This window comes from Chenopodium quinoa, unplaced genomic scaffold (assembly GCF_001683475.1).
Source record: "Chenopodium quinoa cultivar QQ74 unplaced genomic scaffold, ASM168347v1, whole genome shotgun sequence".
Classification (NCBI taxonomy): Eukaryota; Viridiplantae; Streptophyta; class Magnoliopsida; order Caryophyllales; family Amaranthaceae; genus Chenopodium; species Chenopodium quinoa.
The window spans coordinates 922,817-948,742 of record NW_018743880.1 but is presented as its reverse complement, the minus strand read 5'-3'; the positions used below and the strand labels follow the sequence as shown (position 1 = coordinate 948,742).

Genomic DNA, 25,926 nt, shown 5'->3' with positions numbered 1-25,926 from the left:
ACTCTATAGCATTTTTAAACCAAGGGGGTCTTGAGCAACTTAGAAAACTCAAAGACAATCTTTTCATCGACCACCTCACATGTGATGGTGTTGTTCTTGCAATTAATGACCGCCCCCAAAGTTTTAAGAGCTTCACGTCCCAAAATCAAAGGAGTGTTAACATCTTCCTCCATATCCATCACTACAAAGTCACAAGGCACGTAGATGTGTCCCACTTGAATTGGAACATCTCCGCCCATGATTATTTGCAACATTTACCATAAATGGGTGCTCCCTATTTTATCTGCAACAAAACTTTTTCTTTCCATATTTAGTAAATTTTAAAGAGTAAAATGACCACCTTACCCTTACTTTATATTTTTAACTTTGTTTAACATCTTATAATTTCACTTACTTACCAACTAATTACCACCATACCCCAGCAACTTCGCCACCACTACCACCAGCCCAGACGAGGCCAGAGCACCAGCCCCACCAACCAACCATTCGACCCCAGATCGCCCAGACGAGCCCAGAGCACCAGCCATTCTCCGATGTGGGTTTGACTTCAATGGGTTTCATGGTGGCCATCAAGGATTTTGGTGGTTTGAGTTTGGTGGGTTTTGTGGATTTGGGTTTTGAGTTCGTAGGTTTCATGGTGGCCATCGGGTGGGTTTCCATTCCAAATCTAGGGTCGTGGGTTTTCGACGGTTTGGGTTTCAGTTGGTTGCGTGGGGGGTTTCGGTGGTATGGGTTTCTGTGGGTTGCGTGACGGGTTTCAATTATCTGGGTTTCGGTGGGTTGCGTGGAGGGTTTTGATGGTCTGGGTTTCGGTGGTCTCTTTCGGTGGGTGGCGTGGGTACTGATGGTTCGTCAGGTTGCGTGGGTGTTGGTGGTTCGTGGGGTGTTGATGGTTCGTGGGGTTGCGTGCGTACTAGTGGTTCATGGGGTTGTGTGGGTGCTGGTGGTTCGCGAGGTGCTAGTGGTTCGTGGGGTTGCGTAGGTACTAGTGGTTCGTGGGGTTGCGAGGGTGCTGGTGGTTCGGTTCGTGGCTGTCGCAAGTGGCGGTGGTTTTCCTTGTGTGTTTTTTTTTAATTTGGATTAAATAACTCTTCATCTTAATTTTTAATAATGTTGTCTAAGAAGTTTTGCCTAAAAATCAACAAAAAAGACATTTGGTGCAGATAATTGTGGACGGAGGGAATATACTATTTTAGCAAACAATTTTAGCTTCCAAAATCGAAGTAGAATAAAACTGATACTATATAATAGAGATCACATATTCTCAGCAAAACAGTCTGATTGAGAGCCATCTTTTAAAGATAGCTCTTTCTGAAAATGGGAGCCAAACAAAAAGCCAGTAAATTTACACAAGTCCCCTCTACCCTTTGTTCAGCTGGCTGTTGAAACATAATTTACATGCCAAGCCTGATACTCTAAACCTGCTCAAATTAAAACATCTCAAAAGTTGCTCCCGTTAATTGGCAAATAGGGTATCTAATGAATCATGTATGCCCGTTGGTTGACGAGGATTCTCACCTTGGCAGGTAAGCAGCAAATAATCACATTTTGGAAACTAATTCTGCAAACCATCTGCAATGCTGTGGGTAAAGTATGTACTATTATCAATCCTACTAATAATTCTTGACAGCTTTATAATGTAGGATGACCATTCCTGTGTTGCCGTAGAGATAATGAACTTTGCAGACCATGTGTCGTTTCATCTTTTGACCGTTTGCTAGATGAAGAATGGTGTAACCTAGAAATTGCAGGGATGATAGAAACACAAGGTCAATACCTTCTTTTGATATATTCACACAGCAGGGCCTCAGAAAAATGTTAGTAAGAAGCAAGTTTAGAACAAGAGTGTGATAGTGATATTAATAATACAGTTACGGCTTAAAACACATGCATAGCAATATACCACTCCACCACATTGTACCGTCAATGACATGTTTTCTAGGTTAGCATTTTACGCACACAATAAGAACATGATAATTAGTAACCACAAGCCCACCCAGATCAAGCACTGTCTCAAGCAAAAACATATCAATAAATCCTGTTGATTAGAGTTCATACCAGAGTGAAATACATGGATAGTGTGATGCATGTCTTGTTGATGCAAAAGTCTGGATAACCAACAATAGAATTTGAACAAGAATGGCCCACTAAGTAAAGCCATATTGACTGCAAATTATACTTCCTCCGTTTTTTTTAGATGCATCACTTTCTACATATGGAAGTTTCAATTTAGATATATTACTTTCCTTATTAGTCAATAAATTCTCTCCATCTCCCTCATATCACATGGGCCTCTTTATTTATCCTATCTCTCTCTCTTATTCTCTCTACTCCAAAAATTGCCTAGAAGTCCGCAATTTTAAAAGTGATGCATCTAATAAAAAGTAGAGGAAGTATTTAAATTCAAGTAAATCAATCAAAGATTCACAAAGCCATACAAACATACAATGCTCAAAAATTCAACAGGTTTGCAGCTCCTACTAAAGAACCGATGACAGTTTATCAGCAAATGAGAAACAATTATAAATTTATACACATCCCCTACCTGGGTGAGTTCGCAGGTTTTGCGGGCTGCTGATTAATGATCATCGAGGAAGTACTTACAGAAGCTGCTTCTACAGCCTGCAAAACATTATTCACTGTATAAAGTGCTGTAAAAATCAAATGCATCACTTTTTACAGATGTTGCAAAGTACCTGAAGCCTAAGATAAGAAATTGAGAAGCGACAATCTCAAAGATGCTCTGTTGTTACTGTGTCAATAAAGTGACAAAATTAATGTATGAACAGCACAGCCAAACCATCATCTATGTTATCTACTCAGATACAGCAAAAAGAAAGTGCATGGGGATACAGGAGTAAGGCAAGATGGAGAGCACGAAAACTTGACTACCATATACAAGTATTTTATTGCTATGGTGTGCAAGTGTCGTCATAAGTGCACAGTGGATTAAAAATAAATAATTTTTTTTAAAAAAAAAAAAAAAAAAAAAAAAAAAAAAAAAAAGTAACATAACCATAAAAACAGAGACAGGAAGTATATATAACAGTGCCAACTTTGACCTTTACACCTAGTAGCAGGATTGTCATGGGTAAGAAGCTGGGAAATTATTCTAACATAGCAACATCATTAAGGCCCAAAATGCTATGAATTTAAGATCATTATTCCCATATCTATGTCCCTTGTACTGGAGAAGAACCATTAACATTAATAGCAATAAGCCCAAAGTTAGGTTCGGTTACATGAACCAAGATGTCACCTGAACAACTTAATGATAATCCTTATGCAGATGCATGAATACCCCCCTCAACAAAACATATATACACAGACGAACCAAAAAATGGAAAAGTGGCAAAATTAGCTAAATTTCATAGCGTAAAATAACAAACAAAAAAAATAATAATAAAAAAAAAATAAAAAAAAAAAAAGGGAAATATTCCTGGATGTCATATTCATTTAGAACAAGCACTCAAATTAGATGATTTTCTCATAAGAACAATTTGAGAATGTTATTTTTATTGATAGATACACTCCATGCCCCTTGCAACTTGAGCCAACATTTCTTAAAAAAAAAACTCCCATCTATAGGGGTATAAACTTCAATGTTCCATTTACCATGTCATCAGTGCCCACCACCATCACATCTAAGATAACAGAGTTGATATACAAAATTTCTTAAATTTGAAAGCATGATCGACAGAGCTTCCGAAGTTACATTTTCCTTTTAAATTATATATCTGAATGCTTTTATAATCCATATTTGTAATTATCTTTCCAATCTATGATAAATGAATTACTATGTAACATTAAAACAGTGCCAATGTATACTCACCTCCAAAGCATTCTCTCTCTGCGGCTTCTCATCTGAAGATAGTTCATCAGGTTGAAGGTTAATGTCATCCCATATAAATCCATTTTCATTCTGGACTTGAGGTTTTTCATCCCGGTCAATTAACCCAGAACGAGTCACATAAGTCAGATATTTTTCTGTGGAATCAGAGTGATTTTTTAGTTGTCAGAGTCATGCTTCATTACAAATCATATCTCAAAGGCATGTCTTAAAAATATTGTAAAAGACTAGCCAAGCGGTAAGGGCACTTTGGTGAATGACATCTATTACATATAGAATTGTTAGTATAGTAGGTACTAAAAAAGAGAAGAGCATAAATTTTAAACATAAAGGAGATTAGAGGGGAAAATAATCAGATAACTGTCTTGATCATAGTATTTGGCATTAGTTTGTAGTTAAGAGTGTTCAGCCACACAAAGCCTAGGGTTGTAATTCTCCTTGGTGATAATTTCCTTCCATTGCTAATACTTCCACTTACCAATTTTCAATCAAATTACAAGACAAGCATGCAGCAATCTAATAACCTGATTAATGAACATTAAACTATGATACATAAATCAGTCGACAACACCAACCCAAGCATGTGAAACTTTCTTCATAAGCTCACATCACCTGTAAATACCACCCCCCTCAAGTGTAACAATGATTATGAAAATGAAAACACAAACTTTAGGGGTGAACTAGCATTACTCCATCACACATGACTTGCAAGTGTAATTACAATCATTCCCAAAACCTCCTACAAAACCGGTCCTAAGCTGTAAAAGTATTAAGCATCATCAGCTATCTATACATCGAAGATGAGTACCATTTACAGAGTTACAAATTCATCGTTATTACTAAATTACTACATAACAAACATGTCCTTGATGTAAAAGCAAGAAATCACCAGCTATCTATGACTGAATGGCTCTATATATATAAGACAGGTACCATATTGAATCATAGACAGGACTTGGATAAATAAATAGTGAAGCACATAAGAATAAAAACTATCGCTTGTAAAGTTTCCATCATCAAATGACTCAAAAAGAATAGAATGATACTATGATATTCATATACATAGTAATGTCACACTATGTTACATGGACTTGGAACTGATGTCCGACATGGGTATGTATTGATGTGAATCAAGAGGCTAATCTTTTGAAGGGTCTAATGCACTTTTAGAAGGTCTAAACAACTCCACTATAGGCTGCCCAAACAAGGAAATAAATAAGGAAAGGTTCAATAGTTTAAATGGGAAAGAAGGAAGCATGGTTCACAAGGAAGATGAAATGACACATCTGAATTCCGGCGACAACACCGGCTGCCACGCGCCTTTCTAGATCCCACACGGCGGCTTCCTAGCTCCGGCTTGGACTCTTCTTGACGGTGGTCAGACGCGTGCCCCTCCTTGGTGGCACGTACAACGAATTTTGGCTCCGACTTGAAATGGAATATTTTCCATACTATAGTTTTTTTCTAGAGTTTTGCTTGCAAGTTTTTACCTTTCACTTGAAAAGGTTTTTCTTGGTTTAAGCACTAGGATACCTTTTAATTTCTATTATTTTAGCTTTATAAGTTTCCTTAGTTGATTAGGATTTGTTTTAGGAATTATAGACAAAGTCAAACTAGTCTTACTACTAGTTTCCTAATCTAAGTAGAACTAGTTTTCCTATTCTATTTAGGTTACTTGGAGCTAAAGGCTAGGGGCTTGTCCTAGTTCTATTAGACTTAGAATTAGTTAGTTTTTAGTCTATATATAGGGGATTTTCATGGCTTTGTAGGACACGCAACAAATACTAAATTCAGTTCAATAAAAGTTCATTGTTTAGCTCTTGCTTAAACAGTTTTTGCTAGTTTTCAATTCAAGAAGTCGGTTGAAGATTAGAACGTTAAACACTTAGTGTCTAGGAGTAGGCTAAGAGTTCAATCTCAAAATCATTAACGTTAATTAATTTGGGGATTCGAATCATAAGTTTCAGGAGTGATCTTGTGAGGAGAAATAGCGGTTCGTTTATATTTAATCTTAAAGATTTCTTTCAAGGTTGGATATTTCTTTCAAGATTGTGGGTTTTCTAAAAACCTGATTAAACAAGGGGTTAGAATCCACATCATGTGTCCAAGCGTCAACTTTGTGAAAAAATAAAATCCATGGTTTTGAACCAAAAGTGTGAAGTGTTTTGTCCGACATGGAAACTTGAGGTGAAATGAGGAGTCCATGTAACATAGATGTCAAATTCACACTAGCCAAGTCTCGTTACGTGCATCAAAAAAATGTAAAAGAATCAACATGATTAACAGTTACTCTCACCGTATTTTGTTACTTGCTCCACTTTCCTTATGCGACCGTGTTTTATTACTTTCTACCTGTATTACTCGGACACGACAAAATTGCTATCATACCCGAGTCGATATAACCCGACACGGATCCGGGTATGAAATCCGTTCCGGATACTCCACTTGGCTCTCAAGTACGGCAATGTCGTCTTGAAAAGGATTTTCAAGGCAAAGATCGAAGAAAAAACACATATTTTAAGCTCCTTGTATACTTTTCCGGCGAGGGTTGTGCGCTATCTGACTTCTCAAATAAATTTTTTTATTTATTTTATATAAAAAAGATAGATTGGAATATTGGATACATCTGGATACTTTTAACCTTGAATTTTGACCTGACCCCTCCACACAATCTATCCCACGTGACCCACCCCTTTTCCCACTTATTTTTTATTTTATTTTTTTTAACAGCCTTTTCCCACTTACAAGTATTTAATTACTGCTCACGTACAGTACAAGTTTACCACTACACTTCACACGGTAAAAGATAATCTGGATTCCCCAATTCCCACACCAGTAATTATCCATTTTCTTAAAAAAAAAATTATTTCCATATGCCCGTATCCGTACCCGTCTATGTTCACCGGACTCGGCCAAAATCCCGAAGTGTCCGTGTCGACACGACACGACGCGGATACGGACACGGAATTCGTGTCAGATTCGGCAGTGAGCACTCGGACACTTCAGAGAGAGGCTGAAACTCCATTTTTGCCAACTTGAAATCGTGACTTAGTATAAATTTTTCGCAGACTCCATTGTTTCCAGCATGAGTTGATCGATATTAGCAAGAGAAAATGAAATTTTTGGTATTTACTCTGATATCAGTGAGGAAAAGATGGAAAAGTGGGACAGCTGTTAATTAATAAGGGTAGAAAAGTGGGACAGCTGTGTAGTAGATTTTGAATTTAGTTACTTTATTTGTCCTTTGACTTATTACTACATACTTACTTTTACTACAAGTATTTTTTAATCTATATTATTTGTCATGCTACTGTATTATTTAAATTACTCCATTTGAAATTATTTTAAAATAATATTATATTTTAATTTCCAAGGTATTAAACAAAGAAAATTAATGAAATATTTAAATAATTTGTAATGTACTGTATATTTTTTTTTGTAAAATATGAAAGTGTCGTGTCCCCGCACCCGTGTCCAAATATAGGACAGAGTCCCCGTGTCCAAAAATTTTGGAAATTGACGAATCGGACACTCGGGCACGTATCCGTGTCCGACACACGTACCCGAGTCCATGTTACAAAGGTACCGTGTCCCAAGTTAAGACGGTGTACCCGTGTCCTAAATTTTTGAAAATGACGTATCGGACACTCGGATCCGTACCAATATCGGATACCCGTACCCGTGTCAATGTAAACATAGCTTTCTACTATTCCTCCTAAAACTCCGCGCATGGGTCATCTAAGGTAGTCTTACTAGTCTTAAAAATCCATTGATTAAAAAAAAAAAAAAAGGAACATAGTATAGCATATACGAAGCAAACAGTTAACCAAATTCACTCTAACACTTAGGTTAACTTACAAGCAAAGTATTAGAATTTGGGAAAATTTATATCAAACCACCTTAAAAAACTCAAATTTGGTCATAAATCACCTTATAGCTACAATTTTATAAAACAATCCTGTTTTAAAATTTTTCTTTACCTGGAATATGGTTGTTGATCCACTATTATGGTGTTGATCCCTGCACCACCACCTCACACCATCAGTCGCATTGCCACCCTACCATCCACCCTTACAACCCAAAATCCCACTCCTCTCCCAACGGCCTCTCCCCTACCATTACTATCCCTCCTCCCCTCCGAACCACCCAATGAAACCCTTAAAAACCCCTCCATCTTCCCTCCAAACCCTCCCCCTTCTCCCTGAAACCCCTCCCCCTCCATGCTAAACCCACAAATGCCCCTCCCCGCACCCCTGATACCCTTAGCCACCCCTTTTCCACAACCCCCCCCCCCACCCTCAACCAAAAAAGATGGGAGAAGGAGAGATTAAGGATAGAGGGTTTTAGGGGAGGGGAAGGGTAGGTTGTATGATTGTCTTCATGGGGTGAAGGGTGGTTTCCTAGTGGTTAGGGAGGGTTTTAGGCCAATGAGGGATGATTTCAGGTTGAGTGGGTGGTTAGGGTGGGGTTTTTGGCTGGTGAGGGTGGTTTCAGGTTGGGACTCTTGGGAGGGTTGTAAGGGCAAGTTGTAGGGCAGCAAAGCTGGTTTGGGTTGCAGTAGTGGGAGGTGACGTAGGGTGTCAAAGCCGAAATAGTGGGTCAATGACCATATCCCGCATAAATGTGGCTCTTACATAAATAAAAATCGAAATTAGGTTTGTTAAAAAAAATTATAAAATTGTTTGTCTTTGTGACAAAATTTATCTTTTAAAATGTGGTTTGTGACAAACTTTTCCTACAATTTAAAATCGAGAAGTGAAGATAAATGTAAAGCTTATAGAATAAACTATATATAGCAATATAACTTTTTACAAACATAATACTTCTCTCCTCTCATATTCACCTTCGAATTTCCTCTTATTTATTTGTGACTCATCTTTTATGTTCTTAAACGTATTTACTAAAAGACACAAAACCTAAATAACCACCCATCTGGTGGTTAAACTGAGAAGTTCTGAGCATATCTTAACCCAAATCCAAAAGAACATGTGCCATTCCTAAGGAGGTTGTATTGCGGGGTTTTTTTTTTTTTTTTGCAATAAGAGTAAATTTCCGGTTGAATTGTAAGCAATTACGGAAATATTTATCATACTTAAAGATTGGACGTAATTCTATTGATTCAAAGAGATAAATATATTTGTTTTGCCATTTACATTACATACCAGCTAAACAACGAAGAGCATTTTCAGCAGCTTGCTGTTGAGCATCCTTTCTAGTCTTTCCCATTCCAACTCCTATCTTCTCCCCGGTGAATAATACCTGAACCAAAGAGTAGAGTAAACATATTATGTATCTTATGATAAGAAAATAATGTGGAATCATTTTGAAGATACACAAACAGGACAAAATGAAGAAACCAATTCTTAAAAGCCTAAAATTGTGAAATGATGATATCCAGCAAGAATTTTAGCAGCCAACAGCCATATTCCGTAGGAAAGAGGTCTTATATATATATACTTCCTCCGTTTCATCACTTTCCTAAAACGGAAGCTTCAAACTAGTTACATCACTTTCCTTTTTGGTCATTAAACTCTCTCTATCTCTCTCCTATCACATGGATTCATTTATTTTATTCTCTCTTACCTACAAAAATTACCTACAAATCCGCAATTTGCAAAGTGATGCAACTTTTAAAAATGGAGTTACTATATACTCCCTCCGTCCCCTTTTGATAGTCCCTTATGGGAAAATTTTAGTCCCAAAATGTTCACCCCATTTGCTTTTTCCAACAACTATTAATATTAATTTTTTACCAAAATTCCCTCCAATTTGCAACAATATTTGTGCAAATTTAAATTTTCCATGTAAATTTTATTTTTCCATGTACTTTTATTATTTTTTCTCTCTACATTTTTACATACCCAATGTCAATTTACTTTTTCAATGCACTTTAACTATTCTTATTTGTGTTTATTAATTCTCGTGAAAATTACCCATAAGAGACTATCAAAAGGAGACGGAGGGAGTATAATCTTTTATGATAGCTGATAGTTAGTTTGTTACTAGAATGATTGCCGTAGAAATGAATTTTTCTAACTAGTACTTGCTTTTCCTATTATCTTCTATAGTACATTTTCAAGAAAATTGTATCATGATTGGGTCCCTTTATGGTTAATTCAACAATTAGTGGTGAATGGTGGGTAAGGATTAATACACTCTCAAATCCTTTTTATTGTTCCGATTTTCCTTTTCAGTCTTTTTTTTTTTTTTGGTGTTTACTATGACTTTTATAGTTATGATTTAGACTTTTGAGAAATTAAGAACTTGCTTAGCATCAACAAAGTAAAAAAATAAAAAATAAAAAACACAATATTACAACACTTATTATTGTTAACCTTTTTTCATTAATTAATTAAAAGAGATAAAAATATTTATTAACTCATTACTTCCCCCCCCCCCCCATTTTCATTTGTCTTAGAGAAATTTTAATGCAATTGGAGTCTTGTACTTAAACGGCTTTTCTATGATTCAAAACATAGTCAAATAGGATTTTTGTTAGATAAGTCTAGCCTTATCCTTCCAAATACTCCCTCCACTTCGGATTACTCGCAACAGTTTCCTTAAATGGTTGCTTCACATTACTCGCAACAAATTATTTTCTTTCCTTTTTTGGTAAGTTTTTGGGTACGAAAGGACAATTTTACCCTTACTTTTTTTTTAAAAAAAATATCCTAATTAAATTATAAATTTATTCTTATTACATTAATCCCTAAGGTTAATTAATTTTACCTTACCACCAAATCCATCCTAATTCATCCCCCTCCTCCATCTACATTCAACATCTTCCTCCATAAGTTTTCTCTCTCTTCCTTCATAATCCACCACCTTCAATGGCAACCACACCTTTAATGGCAACCACCACCATCACCACCGCCACTACCACCGACCACCACCATCTTTAATGGAAACCACCACCTACATCACCGCCTCGTTTTCTCTTTCTTCCTTTACTTTTTGTTTCCTCATTACCCAAATTCGAAGGTTTTTTTGTCAAATTTAACCATCAAAACTCTAGATAAGCTTTAATTGATGATAGAGAAGGGTTTATGGGTTCGTCGAAGGTTTGTTCGTGGTTGCTAGGTTCGTGGGTGCGTCATCGACGCCACGGGTTTTGGTTTGTGGGTTTAGGGGGTTGGTTTGTGGGCATTGTGGGTTGGATTGGGGTTTTGATTTCGGTTGCTGCGGGGTACAGTGGTTTTAGGGTTTTGATTAGAGGGTTTGTGGGTGGTGTTGGATGCGTCGGTGTTGGGTGGTAGTGCTGGGTGGTTGTGTTGGGTGGTGGTGCTGGGTGGTCAGTGCTATGGAGGGTTCGTGGGTGTTGTTGAGTGCGTCGGTGGTGCTGGGTTTGGTGGTGGGTGGTTTTGGTGATGATGGGTGGTGGTGGTGGGTGGTTTCGGTTGCTAGTGGGTGGTGTGGGTGGTGGTGGGGTATTTAATTTAATTAAGGTTGAATTTATTTTTCCTTTTTTTTTTGTTGGATTAATAGTTAAACATATACCCTTATTTTTCCACAATCATGTTTTCAATCTTTTGCCTCGGCCTCCGCAAACTTGTACTTTGTTGCGAGTAATCCGAAACGGAGGTAGTATGTTATTTTTAGAAATATAGGTAATTCATAACTTGCGATATTTTAATTGCAAAATTAATAGTAAAAAAACATAAATTATAATTATTTTAACAATACCGGTGAACTCTGACCAAATTCCATGTTAAGCAGTTCATATAATAAAATAACATCAATTACAATGTTACTTATAGCTATAATGACATCATTACCAAAGCAATATACTAACCTCAACAGAAAACTGCAAATCCTTACTTGTGCTGAGAATCGGCTTGAACTCAACCTGCATTGAAGAAAGTATATAAGATTTGATGGCTTTGGACATGTTACAACGAAATACTTTTGATCTGATACTATTTGAACATAAAGGCTATAAAGAGCTCCCAACTATTTGAACATACTTGATAGCATATGTTCAAATAGTATCAGATACAGCGAAATATTTTTGATCAGATACTATTTGATCATAAGTGATAATAAGAAAGTATATAAGATTGGACAGCAAAAGCATCTGTAACTTTGGACATGTTTCAATGAAATACCAACACTGACAAAGTTACTAAAAAATGATTTCATTTCACATACCTTTGAACAACATCTTCGACCAATTTCTTGCAGCACACTGATTGATAAGCTGGAAGGCAATGTATTTACTTTAACAGCATCAGCTAGTGTTTCTTTGTTAGTGGTAGAAGCTGGACTATGAATATTAGCAAATTCAGGAACACCTGTTCAGGTTAAAAAGAGCACTTATGGTCAGATACTACACATTGTCCAAAGCCATCAAATAATTTTGCTGTTCAAAGCATTACAACATTTGGGCTTTTACTTAAATTCACACACTCCCCTTTGACCATCTATAATGATTTATACATAAGAAATAACATGGTTATGTGAGATGTAGGATCTTGTTAGATTCATCTTGACACATGCTTTCAAAATATTTAATTTTACTATGTTTACTTAGAAAATAACTACAGATATCTATGTTAAAAGTTGTGTTGATAATTTTAAGTTTTTGAAACTCTACATGCTACAATGATTATGGAACAAATATAAGTAGATCCCCTCAAGTTTTCATCATCCTAATTTAGCATCTAAACCTCTACCATGTTTCCACTGTCATCATGAAAGCACAATAAATAAACAGCAACACACGTGCGCACGCACATACACAGTAACATTTGCTACTCATGTGTGCACACACAATCGCTTATACACAGTAACAGTTGTTGCTCACACTGTAAGCCCCCTTCTTATTCTAGATCAGGTTAGCTTGTTTTTATTGTGAATTGAAGTTGGGTACCTTTTATCCCAGAATTTAATTTCTTTAATTATTTTTGAAGGTGAAAAGAACAATTTCTAACACAAACTTACTTCAATTAGAGAAGAATACCTTCCATAAGTGAAACCAAATAAATAATTGGAAAGACTATACAGACATACCAGCTGTCTCACTAGCAGGTAGATTTTGTTTTGAAAATTCCTGTCCAGCATTCACCTGCAGTCAGTAAGAACTAATATATCACTACAAGAGAAGCGTATGTAGAAACCTTAGTAGTAATCCGAATGCAGATTAACAAATGATCAAAAGAGCAATCATAAATAATGGATAACTTAAGATAAAACCACATCAGTCCTCACCCTGGAAAGCTGGGCCAAAGAAACAGGAAATGATGTGCTATGACCAGGATGACCTGCATAAGCTCTTTGTTTATCAACTTTAGATGTATCAAAATCTTGAGCAGGCACAATTCCTCGGTTGCTCAATAGACCCCTATTCCCATCCTCTTCAACCAACCAACCACCTTGTGATGATTGAGCAGGTAATTTAAGAATTGGGGGATCACCGGACGAACTTCTTATATCTTTTCTAGCCGGTAACCCAAGCAAACCCTCTAGAATGTAAGCAGCAGAGGGATGAGAATATAATAAAAGATCAAAACTAATTTCTAATATCAATAGAAGAAAACCAAATTGAAGGAAAAAGCTTTTATACTTTGTGAAGGCATAGTCATTCTCAAAGGATTAGCAACACCCGAAACAGAAGGGATTGGCTGCTGTGGTGCTTCAGATCTCAAGTCAGGAATATTATTTGCTAAATTAGTATCTGAATCCACAGCAAGTTTCTCGTCCTAAGAAAAAAATGAAGAAACTCTCATGAAAAAACATCACAATATTCTTTTTTCTTTTCTTTTTTTTTTTTTTTTTTTTTTTGAAACAACATCACAATATTCTATGAAGAATAGAAAAAATGACAAATACAAAATTCATCTTAGAAGATGAGCTGAATGGCTGCATTGTAACATATATCAACTAAAGAATTAAATAAATAAACTCTTCTGCTTGTAGAGCAGGACAGACTTACCAATTGCGGTAGTCTCTGTTCAACTTCTGCACCAGAAATGCCTTCACTCATGGGGGCGCTTGTATTTCCATTTGCAATAAATCCTGTCTCCTGAAAGTACACATTGCTCAACTTTGGCCAAAAGCGTATGCAATTCTCACCAACATGCTGGTACAAGCAACTAATTCATACCTCTGATATTAAATAATTGCTCACATCTGGAGGAGAAGGTATATTTGACATCTCATCTTCATAAAATAGCTCGAAGATTTTTCTCAAAAAGTTCTCATCAAATTCTCTAGCAAAATTCAGAGCACACATCAAGAGGGAATAAATAGATATATGATGGAACTGTGTAGGAGTTCATATAAGTGGGGCACTCCTTGAAAGCATAACTATATATTTATTCTGATTTAACTCTTACTTGAAAAAGCCTCCCCTTACATTGCATGCAACATTTCTGGCTACACATAGGACTGGAACAGCATTTGCTGTCTATTGAACAAAGAAAATAATTATTTATAATTAGTCTCACGTAATGGTAGGATTCAACACTGTGCCACAAAATTAATTTTGTACCTCAGCTTGGGGAGCATAGTATGGGGTGAATGCAGGAACCACATGTACACGTGGCTGATCCTTATCCTCCCATACCTTCAACCGATCATCAATCACCATTGCCATATTAGGATGACAAACACCATCCTGAAAAACGTGCAGCAAAGACTTTCTTGATCCTGCAAAGCTTACAAGAACAAGGATTAAGAGATATCTTTATAATCTTTCGAGGATGTAAAAAGTGGATGTGCATAGGTAGAGGGATTATTAGGATGGAGAGCTGTAATTAAACAGGAAAATTTACAATCACTATACTTTGACAATGCATGAGGACCTTTGCATCATTACCTCTGTGTTTGACGTCCGTAGTAAGGAGATCGACAGGGACGTCAACATTAATTAAATAGAGGGCTTCACAATAAAATCTAAGTTTTATTCTAAGTGAAACATAGTTTCAGATATACAATATATTCTAAGTGAAACAATGTATAAAAAAGCTGAAGACACACTGAAGCGAGAGGGGTTCTGCTCCGCCAGGTGTGTCTCATTGTGCCTCTTTGAAGTGAGGCGCGCTATATGCCAGTTTACAAATTTAGGCTGATGTTTGCTTCATGTGCGCCTTTTGGTGCGCCTAACCAAAAACGCCTCGCCCCCTGATCGCCTTCTGCCTCAGCGCCTAGGCGCGCCTTAGGCGCGCTTTTTCAAACACTGATGTGAAAGCCCAATTTTTTTTGGTATTCTATGTAGTGGTATTAGGGAATGGCAAAATTAATTATAGTGGCCTAGTTTCATTTAAATGACTAACCTAGCTTAAATGGGTTAAAACCTGTACTTAAACTGAATAAATTTACTAACCCTCTTAGTTAATCTAACCTTCCCCCTCTCTTCAACCCAACACGATGCACCCACCCCCTTTTGTCCAGCCACCATCACCACTGTCACCCTAGCCTAGATACTGCCCACCCCTTTACTAAACCCAACCTACACCGCTACTGCCTTCCAAAATCCAGACCCAAACAGCCCTCTCCCTTCATAAATTTGAACACACCACCCACTCCCTTTGGAAATTCAACTCACACCGGCCACTCCCTTCGAAAATCCAACCCACACAGCATTCTCCTTCGAAAATCTGACCCAAACACCTACCCCCTTCGAAAATCCGACCCCAAAGGTGGGGTGTTGGTGGAGGTGGGGCTGTTGCTGTTGCTGTTGCTGTCCCGTCACAGCCTGGGTTGGTGGGTCATTGCGAGCTGCTGCTATCTGCGACTCAGTAATGTTAGGCGGTGGCCATTGTTGAGGGTGAGGGGGTAGTGATGGTGGTTTGTCTTTTATAAAATTCGGATAGGTTTTGGACCATTTAATATTAGGTTGGTCATTATAAAAATTAGGCCACTATAATTAATTTAGCCATTCCCTAATGCCACTACATAGAATACCAAAAAAATGTTCCAAATAAAATTTCTAATTTTGAGGACACCATGTAGAACCTCCCAAAAGTTTATCCCCAATCATAATGTGCAACGAATATGCTCCATAAGTTTCCATTTTCTTTATCTCCTCTTTTAAGGTTGACGAACGGGATAAACGACAAATTTATTTTTGAACGGATTATTAAAAAGGAGAGTGTAGAGACCCAAATCTGTTAACGGATTATTAAAAAGGAGAGTGTAGAGACCCAAATGTGTCTCCCCAAACCCAAACTCAGTGATGAATACTTTTCATGTCATATGATTATCGAACAAAGCAAAAGTGTGAAAAGTCTAGTGATGAGGATGTTTTTATTAAAATATCTCTTCTTTCGATTTTTGAAAATATTTCTTTTCTTACCCTATTTATGAAAAACGTGCATTCCATTTTAGTTTGGTCCATGATATAGGTCCAATAATAGTGTAGTTTGATAGGGCTTGAAAAAATCTTTCCAACGATATATTATAAACCCAATTCCGATGAATAATGAGGAAGTTATGGCCAAAATACTAAACTGGGCCCAAACCGGATTTACCTATGACCCAATGATCATGTGGAGGGTCCAAAGGTTTAATCCTATTCCTAAACTAATTATGATTTATTAGAAGCTTCTATAAGTTTCTACAATATCTTAATTATCCTTTTTGAAAAGATAAAATCAAAAAGTTTGAAATTGAATAAAACTTTCCTTTTATTTCAAATCCTAATTCTATTCGAATTTAAGATGTTCAAAGACAGTCAGATATTATTTTTGTGTCTCATAATCTTTATCCAAATTTTATATGGATGGATAGATCTTAAATTTATCTTTCCAATGATATATTATAATATTAATTCCGAGCTATAACGAAAAAGATATGAATGGAATACGAAACTCTATCCAAAATTGACATCCTTCCACTATTTCGGCCATATCTTTTATCTACAAAAGATTTTAATCTGATTTCAATTGGGTTAGAAAGTAGACTTCAAGAGCTTTTCAACGACATTATATGACTTATTTGGACTTTGGGATCAAAAAATATGATAAAGACAAAATCCGCAAAAACTGTCTTAGCACTACCCGACGACAAGTTCGTCGCCTGGTGTAGTGGTGTTTTATTCCTTTTCGAACTTTGATTCTTTTCTATCAATTCCGGATTATTTTCTTATAAATAAGGTCATTGGACCACCGTTTTTCAATAACCAGAATTCTCTAATTCTTCTCTCTCTCTAAGCTAAAGCTTATTCTCTCTCCCTCTCTCTAGTCTAACCTTTTACAAACACAATTCCTTATACATTAGCACTAAACACACCTAGCCAAGTTCGAAGTTGTCTTCGCCCTAGACGTGAAAGGTCAATAATTTGGTCCCAAACTTTATTCAATTCTTTGATTAGATTTACTGTTTTAATATTTTCCTTGAAGTTACCAACGCGTGCATTTTGTTATCAGAAAGAGATATGAGGCATCGAAGTAATTACTTTAATTGCTTTATTGATATTATAATATAGAAATTATGTTTAGATTGTTATTTTGATTCCTAATATCATGTTAGGATGTTTTATTGCTTCCTAGTATAATGTTTAGGGTTAATTAATATTTCTAATATCAAGAATGATTAAAAGAATGCTTCATATTTCCTTTCTCATGTTAGTATCATGTTAGGGCTAAAGCTTTGATTTTTTATGTATAGTGACATGCTAGGATTTGTTATTAATCTTGTTAGTATCATGCCTAGGATCTTGCTATTATAATGCTTTAACATGATTATTTTAATTATTATTATTATTATTATTATTAGGAAATTTTCACATTTGCTACCACTAAAAACACCACGCTTCACATTTGCTACCTGTTTAAATTTTTTTTTTTTTTTACTACCACCTAAAACAGAGTTTGTTAAAAATCACTACCACATGCCTTATTCTGTTACTATTTCCGTTAGTGGGCCCACTCCACCGTTTAGCCACCCCTCCAACCACCTTGCAGCCACCCCTACTCCTCACTGCCACCCCTCACCTCCCTCCCCCTGCCGGCGCCGCCGCGTGAACCCACCCCCTCCCTTTCCCCCACCCTATGCGCATCCAATCCCCCCTTTCCCTTTCCCGTTCTTGAGCTCCGACCCCCACCCCGAACGAAAACCACCCCCTTTCCCCTTCCTTCCACCGAAAATCGGCCCCCCTCCCCTGATTCCCGCACCGAAATCGACCCCCTCCCCTTCCTCTACCCTTTTCGGCCGTCCCTAACCCTAAACCACCACCCCAAAACCACCCTAAACGAATTTTAGGGTTTCGGTTGTGGTGGTTTTGGGGTGGTGGTTTAGGGTTAGGGATGGCCGAAAAGGTTAGGGGAAGGGGAGGGGGGTCGATTTCGGTGGGGGAATCAGGGGAGGGGGCCGATTTCCGGTGGAAGGAAGGGGAAAGGGGGTTACAGTGGTGTTGGTATGGGTTTTGAGGGTTACGGTGGCGGTGGTGGTCCGGGTTTGGGGGTGTCGGCTTAGGATTAGGATTGTCAATTTTGGGTAGGGAAAAGGGAGAGGGTGAGGTCGCCGGCGCCGGCCGAATCTTTATGCGCCGGCCGCCGGAAGGGAGGAGGGGTTTTGGTATTACCACCATTTAACGGTTTCCATCCGAAAATTCCGTTAAGTGTGGCCCACAATAACACGTGTCAGCATTTTATTTGTTACAAAAAAAGAAAAAAAAAAAAGAAAAAACAAATCTACCCAGCCACCACCACAGCACAACCCCCGCGCCACCGCCGCCTTCCCCCCAACTCACCACAGCCCTACCCGAAACCACCACCCGTGTCGCACCACCACCCCCAACCCACACCTGAACCCTCCCCCTCCCTTTCCCGCAACCATAACGCCCCCAAAACCACCAAACCCAAAACCCTCGTCCCCCCTTCGGCCTTTTAAGGCCGGATTCGTGGCCGTTTAGGGGGACGAGGGTTTTGGGTTTGGTGGTTTTAGGGGCGTTATGGTTGCGGGAAAGGGAGGGGGAGGATTCAGGTGTGGGTTGGGGGTGGTGGTGCGACACGGGTGGTGGTTTCGGGGAGGGCTGTGGTGAGTTGGGGGGAAGGCGGCGGTGGCGCGGGGGTGGTGCTGTGGTGGTGGCTGGGTAGTTTTAGGTTTTTATTTTTTTTTCTTTTTTTTTATTTTTTTTTCTTTTTTTGGCCAATAATAACACGACACGTGGCTTATGGACCCACTTAACGAATTCCTAAACAGAATCAGTTAAGTGGTGGTAATACCAAATTTGTAGAAATTTATCTGGTGTTAAAATCCATTTTCTTTTATGGAGGTGTTAAAATCAATTTTTGCGTTTTTGTGAGGTGTTAAAATCTAAAATTTCCTAACTTAAATGACGAAAGACGTATAAAGTAAGAAAAAACTAATGCTCATGGATCAAAAATAGGCATTTCCATAATGTGAAAATAACCATACTATACAACAATTTCCTTTTAATATCACAAATGAATACCTGACATCTTGGAAAGGCTATAAAATTTGAAGTTACTTGAAAATATATATTAGCATCTTTTCGCATGGCTAGCAATTTTGTTGTCATTTCAAACCCTTCGCCCTTATATGTTATAATTGACTAACCCAAATCCCCTTATGATGCAACTATTTAGCATCATTAGCTACTTTCAGTTGCATAAGCATAAATTAAAGAAATATCAAGATGAATATCTGAGCCTACGAGAAGATGATAAAGAAATCCTGCTTACCTGACTTCACACATACAACCCGATTAAGAAGTTGTTTTGAATTAATAAGGTTTGCTTCTGGGTCAAGAAGCCTCCACATCTCTAAAGCATAATCTCTCTCAGCCATGGTACAGACAAATACTTCAAATCTTTTGCGCCCTTTCGCTGTCAAATAACTTCTCAAGTCCTCCCATGCAGGTCGTAACCGTACAAGAACACTGGTATCACGATTCTGCCCATAGAAAATGGTTGATCAGAGGTTCTGCTCATTATCAATGGTTTAGTTTCAATTTTGTATATAAGAAAGGTTTACTTTAAAAAAGGTAAATAATGAATACATGAAGGGTCATAAAAAATAAAATGAAAGAAAACAAAATGTCACGTACTGTTGTATATCATTAAAAGAGAAGCACAGTGAACTACACAATCCCATAAAGACCTTAAAACTATTTTAATTTTTTTTTTATTCCATCTTTCTCTATCCCAAGATCCAAATGCCAAGCAAGCAAATTGATCTCAAAAAACTTTGGGTGCTAAATTGTGATGCTCCCTTGATGAGCTTTATCTTTCAAGCTAAGTCTTTTATGAATCTTTAATAAATGATCTCCCAAAATCTTCTTCTCCAAAGCTTCCCAACCACTCCATGAGATGTTACCAATGACCCAAATTTTATCTCACCCACACTTTTATACCATTAATTAATATCTTCAAATTTACTTAAGTAAAAAATTATGGAAAGTTAATATTTTAGAAGTGTATATCAAGCGAATCCAACAAGACCCCGCATGACTATGGTTTTCCTAACATATACTTCCTCTCTTTCTTTATAGTTGCAACACTTCCTTAAAATGGAAATGTCATAATAGTTGCAACACACAATAAAAGAAAGGTTTTTATGGTGAAAATTGTACTATTACCTTTATTTGAAGCACATGGTCCACTTGATTATGTTCCTTTCAACCAATTAACCCCATTTTAAGTGTATTATATTATGTGAGGTCCACTTTTCTTAAATATCGTGATAAAGTGTAAACGGAGGAAGTACATCACAAAGAACGGTCAAAAGAGGTTTTGTGAATAGTGCAAAATCTCTAACGTTCAAAAAAAAAATGATATAAATTTCAAAATCAAACCTTTATATGTTACTCTACCATACTACCATATTTAGTCCCAATTTCTTGTTGTTAGGTTATAAACTTCGAGCTTTGTTAATCAATGCAAATCATATAATGACAACCCAAAATATAGCACTTCAACTTTTATATTGTTACCTAAATTGCCATTAGTTCTTTTTCTTACATGGATTTAGGTTAAGCCCTTAGCCCAAGCTGTTTACATTTTATAAAAAGCAATAGGCCTATTATCTTGCATAACATGGCACAAACACCTACTCCATAACCCAAAGCATCCAATTCCACCACAAAATTTCTTTGGGAAATCCTCTTTCAAAGGCTCTCATGCCTCATTTAACCCCCAAAAATTATCAACTTTTACGTTAATAATTGCTATATGTGCATATTGGTTAACAAACTTTCTATAATACTCGGTGAGCCCAAAAAATCAACTAAGTTGTCTTAGGTTGCTTAGTAATGGCCGTTGAAGCATCGCCGCCTTCATGGGGTGTTTAGTTCAAGTAATTTAGGTATGAGGCATTGTTTTAAAATGGGTAAAACCAATACCTAGTGTTTGTTTAAGATATTTAAATTTTCAAACCCATACCTTAAACTCTGATTGTTTTGGTTTAAGAAAACCAAGGGGGGGAGGGGAAACTGGATACGACTCATACCATAATTTTAGGTCTTAAGTAAAAGAAAATTTAGCATTCCCTAACAAAACCATATACAGGGCATTAAGTATAAGTTCCATCTCCGTACAACATTGATCTTATTCTTGATTCCAAACTCATACCACTGCACGAACAAAATCCCCCTTTTTCCATACCAATTGTCACACCATTATCGGAAATACATGTCCTGAGTATGCCTCCTCCTCCTTCCTAAAATCACAATTTGTCATGTAAAAATATAAGCTATTTTCAGTCAACACTAACCCCATCTATTTAACATGACATTCCTACCAATGAAATTGTTAAATAACACAAGAAGAAAATTTAAGTAAGGGCAAAAAATATCCATCCATTAAGGATCGAAAAGGTTGTGGGGCATTTGCCAAACCGAATTAGATGACTAGAAATTCATAGTGCCCTTTGTGTGTCCAATAGGAAATCTTGCATCCTCAAAATACCCAACTTTAACACCTGGCTCATAAAATACTAACAACCGATCCAATTCATGCAACAACTTATCTATAAACAAGAATAACTATTTGCTTATTAAGGTCCCTCGACACAAAAGCCCCACGACCGTTCCATCTTCTTCACTAACTTGAGGTAATGAAAGATGGAAGGATTAGTTATTCTTGTAGCCAACATATCATCAACTAGTAGCATTGTATCATCTTCTTAGGTTTGGGAGCGGCGGTAAGGTCTCACTCTCATTTGGATTTTTTCCCTCCTTATAAATTATAATATTCATGTCTGTTTTAAAGATAAACCCACATGCGCCTCTAAAACAATGTCATGTAGATGGAGTATCCCATAAAAGAATTTGTAAAAGCTTTTTCAGGCTTCTCTACTGCCCTTTAATGCTTCCCCTTTCTATAATTAGTTAGCTTCCAACCATAAGCATCATACTTCTTTTAACAAATATTCCTTCACCATATCTAAATATCCCTTAATACACCTATAGTGAAACCAAATATCCCTTAAAACGGTTAGTATTTATCACTACACAAAAGTAGCACACTGCCACTTATGTTACAAGACCACACATCATGTTACAATCAGAATTTTTTTTTTCACATTGTTGATGTAATTCAAGTAATTAGATATATATTCTTTATATTAAACTTGAAAAACATTGTCACCCATAACTTAAAGTTTTACGAAGGAATGAGAGAGTAGATGACTTGTTAAAAAAAAAGAAAAGAAAGAAAAAAAGAGCCAATCTTGAATAGCTCACATATATGTGCATCTCACAATAAAAAATTAAAATTCCTTAATAATATATCATACAACTTCTTATAACCTAAACTAACCTTCATGGCTTTATCACCTAATGTAGAACATGAGTAGTATATCCTTAATCTTAAGATTTCGCTTACAAAGAACAATCACTATCAAATACACAAGAACTATGACTATAAGAGACCACTCATATACGTACATCCAGCACAATATTAGCTCAAAGTCCACAAAAGACTCGTTAAAAGACATAATCTCCTCAACAATAACCCTTTATATTGTACTCCCTCCATCTTTTAATTAGTGATCCATTTCTCATAGGCACATATGCCGATCCAAATCTTTGGCCAATAATATTTTTAATTATCAATAAGTAGCACTTATAACAATTGTAAATTAATAATCCATTCATTGAGGTGATTCCAAAAAGTACCTACCAGACTATAATTTTTTTATGCATAAATCACAAACATTGGTCAAAGTAGGTTAAGTGACTACGGAATAGTCCATAAAGTGTTAATGGAGCACTTAAAAGCCGGAGGACGTATCCAATCACCTTACCATAACCATCTGTTTTATTTCTCATGTCAACTCAATACGTGTAATCTTAACTCCCAGCCTAAATTTGAAATGCCTAGAGTTATCTTAATGTCCTACAAAATAAAGTATCAATGCAGGGAACTACATAAACTCCCATGATCCTCTTACACAAGAAAGTTCCATTTGAATCCTAAATTGAATGCCGGTAATTTGTGAGGAACAAGTTAATAACACGAGAAGATAGCAATCCTATGCCATAATATCAAACAACCACTTTAAGATAAAGCAAACTCTTCATGAGCTCATGCATGATACCATGTTAAAGGACCCACTCAACCAAAAATTAGTATCGATTTATATACTCTATCACATGTATATGTATAACAAACAATACATAAATTAAGATAATGAGTTATAAGCAGAACAAGTTAAGTCACCTCGGGGTTAATTCGAGTAAGAACAAGATGCTTCTCAGGCAACCTAACAACAGGACGGGCAAGAGTCTCATGATTTTCCGACAATGGAGCAACCTCCTCAAATTGCGCCTTATAAATCTTCCCACCATCCACAACACAATCATTCTCAGCATACTGCTTAAGCAACGCCCGATCATCGGCGTACCTCTTCAACTCCCCATTCATCCCCGAAATCCTCACCGGATCCCCCTCCCGGGAAATCCAACTCTTCAACGCATCAATCCGATCCTCAAAAGACTTCATAGTGTTGGCAACAATAAGGGTTTCATCCAGATCGAAGACAATCGACAAACACCGCAAATTCAACATCCCTAAACACGAAACATAAAGCCCAACCGGCGCAGCGTAAACCCAGAAACAAGGGAACTTCTTCTGCTTACTGGGCATTGCGACAAGATGAATCTCCTCATTGTTAAGCAAAACAACAGCAGATTTAAGCTCGTAAAAGCAAGAAGCGTGTAAACTCAAGAGGTTTGGTTGTTGCTGCTGTTGTTGATCGGAGGGTTCGAGTTTGCAGAGAAAAGAGAAAGGGGAAATGGTATGAAGAAGTGACAGTGGATGACACCGATCACTTGATGGCGAAATATGATGGATTCGAATTTCATTGTTCGGAAATTGTAATTTCGAGTCTTTTGCCATAGATTTCACCTCCAAGTCACCCAAACTCGTTTCGCCATGAAAAACCGCCATTTTCGACCCTAATTTGCTCATTTTTTTAATACCCAGAAAATTCGATTGATTTATGGGATTGAATAACAAATTAAATTGAAGGATGATTGATGATTGTTTGTGATGATTTGAGCAGCTCTGCAAGTTTATTTGCAGAATCTGGATTAGTTCTCTCAGGGTTGTGTTTTGAGTCTGAAAATATGGAAGAATGAATAAGAATTTTGCATCTAGGGCTCGATGACCTTTACTCGGATTTCGCCAGTTAGGGGAATTGAAGAAAAAGAGTAGAAAGTGCTCGAAAATGTCAACTTTCCGTAATTACGTAATTACGATAAGTCTTTTACTGCATCTGTTACATATTAGTAGCAACTTTCAGGTTGACATGATTCTAAGACAAAATTTCATAATAGTGAATTAATGAATTACAGAATAAGTAATTATGCAAGGTAGGAGAGATAAAGTGAAGGTAATTAATAAATTACCCACCACCATCAACAGCACCCACCCCATCACCGTCAGCCACAGCAGCCATCCCACCACCGTCGGCCAACAACAACCAGCCCACCACCGTGGCCAGCAACAACCAGCCCACCACCGTGACCAAGAACAGTCAGCCCGAAACCACCCACCTCACACCCCGAAACCACCCAATCTCAACCCGAACCACCGTAAAACCACTCCCTCTCCACCTGAACAGCCCCGAAATCACCCCTTCTTAGCTCGATAAACCCCGGAACCACTCCCTTTTCGCTCGAACTCTTATATATACCCTTTCTCAACTCAACCATCTCCAAACTGTACTCTCTTAGAGCAAACCACCACAAAACAACCACCCTCACTCACCCTCAAAACCACCCACATTCAACCTAAATCCCCCCAAAACTTACCCTGAACCAGACCGAAACCACCCTCACTCACCCTAATTCACCCAGAAACCGCCTCGAGCCACCCCAAACTAGCCCACCCACCCCTCCCTTAAACCTTCAGATCTAAACGAATTGTTTTTCAAAAAAAAAAAAAAGAGAGAGAGAGAAAAAGGAACACAAGAGGAGGAAGGAGGTGACTTTGACGGTGGTGATGAGCATCGACGACGTTGAAGGTAGTGGTTGTTTTGGAAACGACGGCGTTGAAGGAGGTTTATCTGGAAACGGTGACGGCAAAGGTGGGTCTGATTTTTAGTGGGAGATGATGAGTTTTGATGATTGTTGATTTAATAGGGTGATATTATTATGTTAAATAAGTTAGATTAGGAATGTAATGAAATCTGTTTTAGGTAGCTAATTGTGTTTATGAACTCTTTAGTAAGGGTATTGTTGTACTTTCATTGAAAAAAACTTACTAAAAAAGGAAAAAAATGAAAAGTTGCAACTAATGTATAGTACCCCTAAATGGCAAAAGTTACAACTAATATGTAACGGAGGTAGTACAAGATCTGTAATTAGGTGTTGTTTGGTTTACACAAAAAGACTTGCGTGGACCTGGTCCACAATAATGTTTTGTGGACCCGAGATTTATACACACGCACTGACATTATATTGAACATAGCAACCTTTAATTTTTACATAGTAACCCTATTTTTAACAATTTTTAACGTAGTAACCTTTATTAAAACTAGTATAACGTTATGACCCTAATTTTAACATAGTGACTTTTATTATTCATATTAACCTGTATATAAAATATTTTATTTAAAAAAATTAACCTCTTATAGCCTATATATAACCAAAATGACTTTTATTTCAA

At 37.2% G+C, this 25,926-nt stretch overlaps 1 protein-coding gene across 2 annotated transcripts; it reads right to left on the bottom strand.

The window, feature by feature from the left end:
• Positions 1 to 1,224: 1,224 nt before the first annotated feature.
• LOC110686587 (RNA polymerase II C-terminal domain phosphatase-like 2) lies at positions 1,225 to 24,457 on the bottom strand. Of its 2 annotated transcripts, XR_002504260.1 has the most exons (16): positions 23,476 to 24,457; positions 19,498 to 19,708; positions 14,340 to 14,497; positions 14,185 to 14,255; positions 13,953 to 14,058; positions 13,782 to 13,871; positions 13,413 to 13,548; positions 13,058 to 13,311; positions 12,860 to 12,914; positions 11,999 to 12,141; positions 11,643 to 11,696; positions 9,013 to 9,109; positions 3,833 to 3,987; positions 2,697 to 2,752; positions 2,546 to 2,622; positions 1,685 to 1,738 (listed from the first exon to the last, which is right to left on the bottom strand). XR_002504260.1 is itself a non-coding variant. In XM_021863193.1 (15 exons), exons 1-15 carry the CDS (start codon positions 24,223 to 24,225, stop codon positions 1,633 to 1,635), a joined length of 2,463 nt encoding a protein of 820 aa, XP_021718885.1. In that variant the 5' UTR covers positions 24,226 to 24,456; the 3' UTR covers positions 1,225 to 1,632. The 2 variants fall into 2 exon arrangements, 1 of the variants encoding a protein (XP_021718885.1); XM_021863193.1 differs by lacking the exon at positions 2,697 to 2,752 and having other exon boundaries at positions 1,225 to 1,738; positions 23,476 to 24,456.
• Between the last annotated feature and the right edge of the window lie 1,469 nt (positions 24,458 to 25,926).

Bases quoted from the DNA above. Each gene is read 5' to 3' on its own strand.
- LOC110686587 (XM_021863193.1), bottom strand. From the start codon at position 24,225: ATGAGCAAATTAGGGTCGAAAATGGCGGTTTTTCATGGCGAAACGAGT. The intron at 14,256-14,339 runs GTACAAAATTAA...TTTGTTCAATAG, and splicing joins ACTATGCTCCCCAAGCTGAG to ACAGCAAATGCTGTTCCAGT. The intron at 2,623-3,832 runs GTGAGTATACAT...AATGTTTTGCAG, and splicing joins AGAGAGAGAATGCTTTGGAG to GCTGTAGAAGCAGCTTCTGT.